This window comes from Scomber japonicus, chromosome 24 (genome assembly GCF_027409825.1).
Source record: "Scomber japonicus isolate fScoJap1 chromosome 24, fScoJap1.pri, whole genome shotgun sequence".
In the NCBI taxonomy this organism is placed as follows: Eukaryota; Metazoa; Chordata; class Actinopteri; order Scombriformes; family Scombridae; genus Scomber; species Scomber japonicus.
In genome coordinates, this window is record NC_070601.1 from 326,467 (window position 1) to 335,373 (window position 8,907).

General features: G+C 40.8%; 1 protein-coding gene across 1 annotated transcript; it reads right to left on the reverse strand.

Moving 5' to 3' along the window:
- Window positions 1-4,498: 4,498 nt before the first annotated feature.
- On the reverse strand, window positions 4,499-8,687 carry LOC128354258 (NLR family CARD domain-containing protein 3-like). The gene is made up of 4 exons (XM_053314518.1): window positions 8,544-8,687; window positions 7,095-7,208; window positions 6,852-6,944; window positions 4,499-6,300 (listed from the first exon to the last, which is right to left on the reverse strand). Exons 1-4 carry the CDS (start codon window positions 8,650-8,652, stop codon window positions 4,499-4,501), a joined length of 2,118 nt encoding a protein of 705 aa, XP_053170493.1. The 5' UTR covers window positions 8,653-8,687.
- Between the last annotated feature and the right edge of the window lie 220 nt (window positions 8,688-8,907).

Consider the following 8,907-nt stretch of genomic DNA (forward strand, 5'->3'; position numbering starts at 1 on the left):
ACCCAATCTGCAAAAATTTAACCATGACTCTTCCGAGCCTGCCGTTACTGAGAAACCAGGCACGTGCAGTCGCAGACAGCTATTGGATGTGTGGAGATAACATTTTAAGGAACACTCTGCCTCTCCGTTGGATAGGATTATGTACACTAGTCCGTATGAAGGTACCAGTAGTAATCACCTATGAGGGAGTGGAAGAGGTGAGATTAATAGAGTCAGTGATGAACTACACAGACAGAAGAGACAGATAACATCAGATGAACAAATCTATCTCAATAAAATAGGACTACCTACAGGTATTCCAGAGGAGTTCAAGGCTCAAGACCAAGTTAGAGCAGGACTGGAGTCCATACTTCCATGGATAACAATCAATAAAAATGTGAACTGGATCAATTACATCTATTACAACCAACAGAGATATGTTAATTACACCACTGAAGTCCTTAAGCTGCTAGGTCAACAACTGCATGAAACTAGCGCCATGGCATGGCAAAATAGACAAGTACTAAATTGGATGTTAGCAGAAAAAGGGGGAGTATGTAAGATGTTTGGAACGTTATGTTGTACATATATTTCAAATAACACCGCAGCTGATGGAACATTTTCTGTTGCAATGAAAAAGCTTGAAATGCTAAAATCTGAGGTGACTGACAATGCTGGTAAGGGTGGAAGCATTAAGTGGGATGGGCTAGACAACCTATTTGGAAAATGGGGAGCCGTTTTGGCTAAAATAGGGATAAGTACCCTGATAGTACTGATTCTGGTTTTCTTGTTGACATGTTGCATCGTGCCTATCCTGAAGAGATGGTGTATGAGAGCTATGGACGAGAAGCTGAACCTTGCAGCGGACATACAAGGACGATGCCTCCTGAACAACTTGTGCGCAGAATCCTTCTGACGCAAAAGGGGGAGGGAATACCGGACTTATTCCGAACTCCTGACTATATGAAGGACATTTCGGATGAGGAGGATGAACCGTGAGGTAAAATGAGGAAAACGAACAATGGCTGATATACTCTTCGGACGGAAAAGGAGATACACTATAACCACATACCACACATATAACAAGAAACATGATTAGAATACAATATCATTGTCACTATGTCATGTAATCAACTGTGTGTGATTTATGTTCTGTATTCCATATTCATTTTTGCATTTTTGAGTTGTATTTGGTATATTCAATGTGTGTTTAGGGTTGAAATATAACAAGGGAGCCCTGCAACCCCACTAAAGCTAAATGGATTCATGTTACAGTTCAGTCTGATGTTGTGTTGCTAATTCACTAATAGCATATTTGAACATCTGTCAGAAGTCCAATAATTTGGAATAGGCTGCCCGGTGGGACGGGAGCGATGGAGGACTTTTCCTGAAAACAGCAGCCGGTCAGGTTTTTCGCCTCCATCATGAGGGTCAGATGTTGAAATACGTTCTAGTATTGTATGTGTGCCATATTGTCATGTTAAAGCCATATATCACTATACTTCATATATGTGCTTCATACGTGTATCCTGTTCATGTTAAGAAATTCACAACATGTATCCAGACAGTGAGGAACACTGGCTGTACTCACTGTCACATATCTACCAAATTCACATCATATATCCACATTAGTGAGGAACACAGGTTGTACTCACACCATCATACATCCATTATATCCACACCTATGTAGACACATTTATCATACATAATCTCGGCGAACATTTATGATAAAATCATAAAGAGGAGGGATATGTGGAAGCAGATACTACATTTGTGTGTATCAGAATTGGAGAACGAGGAAAACACCAGTAGAGGCGAAAGGTTAGAATTGCTCAACATTGCTCAACAGGCCTTACCATGTTTATTCCACCAACTCCTTGAGTTGTTTTTCACCATGTCTAATATTTCTAGGGAGATCTGGCCACCAACACTTAAGAATAGAATTCCAGGAAACTGAGAATTAGCCTGAACATGCCAGGTCAACTTGACCTGGTGCACGCACACAATGACGCACGACACCATACACAATCAATGGTATAAAGGGTCTGTAAGGGCGTGCCTCGGGGCTGTTTTGCCGTTCGTTGGTCTATCTCGTTGTTTGTATCGATACCTGCAATAAAGATCCCAGTTGGCTGTTCGACGACTTCTGTTCTCCGTCTCATATTTTAAGATACTGAGTTTAAGTAATCAAAGTTACTATACCAGCCAGACCAGAAGCTGAGATATTCAACCATCATTATTAGTATTTTTACACAATCATGGCCAAAAGTATTGGCACCCCTGCAGTCCAGATAATGCACCACTTATCACAAAAATACAGCTACCAAAAAGCTCTACTTTGGTCTCATTGGTCAACAGGAAGTTCTTCCAGAAGGATTTTGGCTTTGTTGTGTACATTTTGGCAAACTCCAGTCTAACTCTTTAATGCCTTTGTGTCAGCAGTGCCATAGGCTGGAAACTTGATAATGTTGCACACAGTGGACACAGGAAAACTCAGATCTCTGGAGATGGACTTGTAGCCTTGAGGTTGTTCATGGTTTTCCACAATTTTGGTTCTGAAATCCTCAGATAACTCTTTGCTCTTCTTTCTTGTCTCCATGCTCAGTGTGGTTCACACAGACACACAAAAGGTATTGGCAGCAATTCTTCCTCAGGAAAATGTAAAGTACAAACAGGATCATACATGGTCTAAGAACATCATCAGTATGTATGATGTGAAACAATTAATATAAAACAAAAAGTAAGTAAAGAACTCATTATTGTAGCTGCAGTATTGTTAAAAATGTTCTACTGTATCTGGTTAACATAGATTGTTTTTCTCATACACAACACACTGAGAGCCTGGTGGACATATAAGGAGAACATCTACAGCTTCAGAGGGAACCGAACACCCACAGCTCTGAAGAAGAAACTCAGATTTATTGAGTGGAACCGTTGGTTGGCCAAAAAACACTGATGGAGCCTTTTTAAAGACATGATTGTTATTGAAGGTGTAAAAGAAGGACAACATAAATGCTGCTTTCATGTCAGAACTTTTGTAAAAGTTACCCCACCCCCATATTGCTTAATTTATTTCTTGATGTATTGTCTCAAAATATAAAAGTGACATTGGACTTGTTGAGTATCAGGCCTCAATAAGCAGGCAAGGAAAGAAAAAAATGCTTATTGGACATTGAGCTGCAACAGCTCACTGAAATATCATGAAATTTGAAGTTGAGGTAAAAACTGGTTTAACAAATCATATCAGAGGAGCAATCCTACACAGGTTTAATGTTTATCCTCTGAAATCATTCAGAGTTTAAATTCATCTGTTGAACAGGTTGATGAATCCTGACCTGAGAGTTTCCAGTTCACAGTGTGGACTCTCCAGTCCAGCAGAAAGCTGCTTCACTCCTGAATCCTGCAGGTTGTTGTTACTCAGGTCCAGATCTCTCAGACTAGAGGACTGGGAGCTGAGAACTGAGGACAGAGCTGCACAGCTTCTCTCTGAGAGGTTACAGTCAGTCAGTCTGGAGAGACAAGTTAAATATATCAGACACTGTGATAAACAGACATGTAATTCTCTAAATCCCATGATATTAAAGCAAAGAGCAGTTTCTCTATCTCACTGAATATATGTGTGCTGTAAAGTAGATGAAGCTCAGTCAAAGAAAGATAAACTGGAAAATTCAAATATTTTATTTTGTGTGATGAATAAAAGGCAGTGAATAAAATACAGAACCTCATAATTAAGAAAAATATTTCAAGACAAAGTATAACTTGATCTGACCTGAGAGTTTCCAGTCCACAGTGTGGACTCTCCAGTCCAGCAGAAAACTGCTTCACTCCTGAATCCTGCAGGTTGTTGTTACTCAGGTCCAGATCTCTCAGACAAGAGGACTGGGAGCTGAGAACTGAGGACAGAGCTGCACAGCTTCTCTCTGAGAGGTCACAGTCAGTCAGTCTGGAGAGACAATAATAAACAAGATGACAAATAATCTTTGTTAAAATGTTGATTCTGGGCTTTTGGTGATGCTGGATATAAATTAATAAATCTTAATGCTGATCCAAGTCTTTGCTGTTCTACTTTCAACATGTAAATATATCAGAATCTGAGATTAACAGTTATCAGTGATGTCATTTGATCTACATCAGATGATATCAAATCAAAAGTCAGTTTGTCTCAGCCAGACTTCATATGTGTTGTGTAAAGTATAAGAAGTTGAATCATCAATTCTTCTGTGTGAAAATTAATTCTGGTGGAAAAAAACTTAATCTGACCTGAGAGTTTCCAGTCCACAGTGTGGACTCTCCAGTCCAGCAGAAAGCTGCTTCACTCCTGAATCCTGCAGGTTGTTGTTACTCAGGTCCAGATCTCTCAGACTAGAGGACTGGGAGCTGAGAACTGAGGACAGAGCTGCACAGCTTCTCTTTGAGAGGTTACAGTCAGTCAGTCTGGAGAGGAAAAACAATAAGAACTTATTTATTTTTCTGACATTTTGAAAAGAAAGCAGAATATTAAAATAATCTATCTGTGTACTTACAGAGCTTTGTTGGAGGCTTTGACCACTGGCAGCAGCCTCAGAAGAGCCTCCTCTGAAGCAGAGTATTTCTTCAGGTCAAACACGTCCAGATCTTTTTCTGATGACAGTAAGATGAAGACCAGAGCTGACCACTGAGCAGGAGACAGTTTATCTGTGGAGAGACTTCCTGATCTCAGGTACTGTTGGATCTCCTCCACTAGAGAACGATCATTCAGTTCATTCAGACAGTGGAACAGATTGATGCTTCTCTCTGCAGACACATTCTCACTGATCATCTTCTTGATGTACTCCACTGTTTTCTGATTGGTCTGTGAGCTACTTCCTGTATGTGTCAGCAGATCTTGTAGGAGAGGCTGATTGGTCTGCAGTGAAAGACCCAGGAGGAAGCGGAGGAACAAGTCCAGGTGTCCATTTGGACTCTTCAAGGCCTCGTCCACTGCACTCTGGTAGAAACGTGTTGATTCAGGTTCAGATTTGCTTTTAAAGACTTTAGACCACCAGGATGTTGTTTGTTGTTCTGCCAGCAGATTGACTCCAGACTTGATGAATGTCAGATGGACATGAAGAGCAGCCAGAAACTCCTGAACACTCAGATGGACGAAGCAGAACACCTGCAACAGCCCACAGTCCTCCTTTTTAAAGATCTCTGTGAACACTCCTGAGCACACTGAGGCTGCTCTGATATCGATGCCACACTCTGTCAGGTCTGATTCATAGAAGATCAGGTTGCCTTTCTGCAGCTGCTCAAAAGCCAGTTTTCCCAGAGACTCAATCATCTTCCTGCTCTCTGGACTCCAGTGTGGATCTGTCTCAGCTCCTCCATCATACTTGATGTTCTTGACTTTGGACTGAAGCACCACAAAGCGGATATATATCTCAGTCAGGGTCTTGGGCAGCTCTCCAATCTTACTGCTCTTCATGGTCTGCAGAGCTGTAGCAGTGATCCAGCAGAAGACTGGGATGTGGCACAAGATGTGGAGGCTTTGTGATGTCTTGATGTGGGAGATGATGGTGCTGGCCTGCTCCTCATCTCTGAATCTCTTCCTGAAGTACTCCTCCTTCTGTGGGTCAGTGAACCCTCTGACCTCTGTCACCATGCCGACACACTCAGGAGGGATCTGATTGGCTGCTGCAGGTCGTGTGGTTATCCAGAGGCGAGCAGAGGGAAGCAGTTTCCCCCTGATGAGGTTTGTCAGCAGCACATCCACTGAGGTGGACTCTGTAACATCAGTCAGGATCTCAGTGTTGTGGAAGTCCAGAGGAGGTCGACACTCATCCAGACCGTCAAAGATGAACACAACCTGGAACTCTTCAAACCTGCAGATTCCTGCTTCTTTGGTTTCAGTAAAGAAGTGATGAACAAGTTCCACCAAGCTGTACTTTTTCTCTTTCAGCCCATTCAGCTCTCTGAAAGTGAATGGAAATGTGAAGTCTATGTCCTGGTTGGCTTTGTCTTCAGCCCAGTCCAGAGTGAACTTCTGTGTTAAGACTGTTTTCCCAATGCCAGCCACTCCCTTTGTCATCACTGTCCTGATTGGTTCATCTCTTCCAGATGAGGCTTTAAAGATGTCTTCTTGTCTGATTGTTGTTTCTGGTCTGTCTGGTTTCCTGGATGCTGTTTCAATCTGTCTGACTTCATGTTCATCATTGACCTCTGCAGTCCATCCCACTGTGATGTAGAGCGGTGTGTAGATCTGATTCAGAGGGATTTTTCCTGCTTTTGAAAGTCCTTCTAACACTTTCTGAAACCTTTTCTTCAGATTGGTTTTTAATGTGTGTTTGCATTTGAGATGAGTTTCTGAAAGAAGAAACAACAATAAAAGATGAATTTAAATAACTTGAACCCTACAGTGGTGGAGGGAGACGCAGGAGGGGACCAGTGGTCATTTTGGGGTGGCACAGATATCTCTATTATATGAAGATAAAAATGTTTCTAACTACAAAATAACACACAATGATTTGGAGTTCAGCCAGTGGTGGAACAGATACATTAATATTTAGTGTATCCAACATTTTTATCTTATTCCTGCAGGTAAAATAATAAAGAAGCTTCCATGATAGGTACAAAGTACAAGTGTCCCAAGCTAAAGAGTATTACTTTACAGCACAGTTTATGGTGCTCAGCAGCACAATGAGCTCATTCTCTATCACTGAATCATCATGGATACAGAGTCACTGACAAATATATGATTAAAATAAGTTTATAAGTGTAAATAATAGTCTGATAACATTATATGTAAACAATAAATATAATCAAAATATACATTAAACCAAGAATTATTGTTTCAGAATAAATATCAGAGAAGGTAACACTGGAATAACCAAGTGTAGATGTGAGAGTTGATATACCTGGAGGTCCACTTGGACCAGAGGTCAGTGGGGGATCTTCTTTCTTCTTCTCTGAGTCTGTCTGTTGGGTTTGTTCAGGTTTTTGGGAATCACCTAAAAATCAGAGTCAAACTTCAAGGTGCTGAAACTACTTTACAAAAGGTTTTATAATGTGTTTTCTACATGATCTGTTTAACATATAGATTGAACACACTATATGTAAGGAGAAGGTAACACTGTGTATGTGTGAGAGAGTTGATATACCTGGAGGTCTTGAGTCAGAGGTCAGAGGGGGATCCTCTCTCTTCTTCTCTGAGTCTGTCTGTTCTTTCTCCATCTCACCAGGTCTATCACTCTCCTCTGCTTCAGCAAGAACCTCTGAATTAATAAACATTTGACAGAAATGAGAAGCTGTGGTAGAAAATATCAATCATAAACATAAAAGTGTAATATCTATTCAGTTCATTGGAGTTTCACAGCATTACGGAAGTATCATTAAATCATATTCAACAAGCAGAGGCTCTGAAACTGCATACCTTTCCAACATGGGAAATTTGCTTTGTTCTGAACCTGATGATCCAACATTCACTCCCACTTACTCATCCAGATCTCCATATCATTCCTGCTGGAAGACCTCACAGTATCAGCACGGATCTCATCATGCATTGCTGATAGCTCGGCATAGTGAAGGAACGCCACCTTCAGCTTAACCTCTCTAAGACTGAGCTCCTTATCATCCTTATCATAACCTGTTACATATAGGACTTCAGTAATATTATTACACTTACTCTGGCCAGTAACCTGTGTTACCAACCACATTACAGCAAGAAATGATGTTTGTTTTTTTAAGAATTCATCCACAACACGGAAAAAGTCCCCTGAGACTAATATTTAAGGCTGAGATGGCTGCAGAGTCAAACTGTACATTTTGGAGATGGGTATACTCCCATTACTTTCAGTTTATCCAAGATGGTCAAGAACATAATAGTGAAGTATAGAGATGTGTATGTGTAGGGAAGCAGTGGGAACTCTGTACATTGAAAAATAATTGTTCTATTCTGTTGTAAAACTTTCTGTTGGGAATGAAGGTAAAAACTTTTGTGATAACAGTGAGTGTTATTGTACTGCTGAGCCTGAACTGCACCTGCTACATTAAGCTGCAGAGAACTGTACATTTTGGAGAGTGGGGGCTCCTCTCTCTGATCCACAGAGTCTCTCTCAGTCTTTATGAACAGACTAAAGGCTTCATGAACATACAGAGAGGAGAGAGAAAAAGGAGAGAAACTGGAGGGCAATAATAGAAAGAACCAGACTTCCTGCTGAGTCCTGAGTTCAGTCAGAGGCTGAACTAAACACAAACACACAGAGGAACACTCCCAAAGATACAGTGGTGTGTCTGTTGCTAGCTGGCTTACACTTAATGTACAGTTAGTATTTAGGCTGTTGGGCCAAATAAACACAAATGATCCAGCAGTAAAACTTGTGTGAGTAACACGAGGTGAATATTGGCTTTGCATTCTGTGTGAACACAGCTTTAAGGTGTAAACAGCCCTGCCGAGGTTCAACACCTGTAACTTCCCACCAGTCAGTCAGAACTAAAGAAGACTTTTGGATGAGAGGAGAAACACCTTGAAGAATCTAAAACAAGTCCACCGACCATCGACTGAGCATTTCTAAATATCTTTGTAACATTTGAATCTTTCCATGACTTACCTTTAGGTTCTGGGAGGTTGGGCAGATGCTTCACTAGATCATTTTTATTCATCTCCTTGAAAATCCTTATGGTCACTTTAACAGCGTCTTCACAATATTTCTCAACCATCAGATCTACTGTTTTATTTCTGTTTGCTTTCTCCAGTTCACACTTTGGGAGGCCATCCTCCTGCTCCAGGTGCCACTTGAAGTTTTTAAAATCCTCTTTTCCCAAATGCTTCAAACATTTAAGGAGGGCCTTTTTAAGGGTCGCCAACTTTTGTGCTACTAAGATCTAAAAGGAATGACAAAAATTGGATTTGATGAACAATTCTTAATTTTCTGTTTTACAAAAACTCAAAGTATTATTTGATATTATCAAAAA

Coding starts and splice junctions, on each gene's coding strand:
- LOC128354258 (XM_053314518.1), bottom strand. CDS start 8,652: ATGGTTGAGAAATATTGTGAAGACGCTGTTAAAGTGACCATAAGGATT. Junction 7,209..8,543: donor CAACCTCCCAGAACCTAAAG/GTAAGTCATGGA, acceptor TTATTAATTCAG/AGGTTCTTGCTGAAGCAGAG. Junction 6,301..6,851: donor TGGTCCAAGTGGACCTCCAG/GTATATCAACTC, acceptor TTCTTCTTTCAG/AAACTCATCTCAAATGCAAA.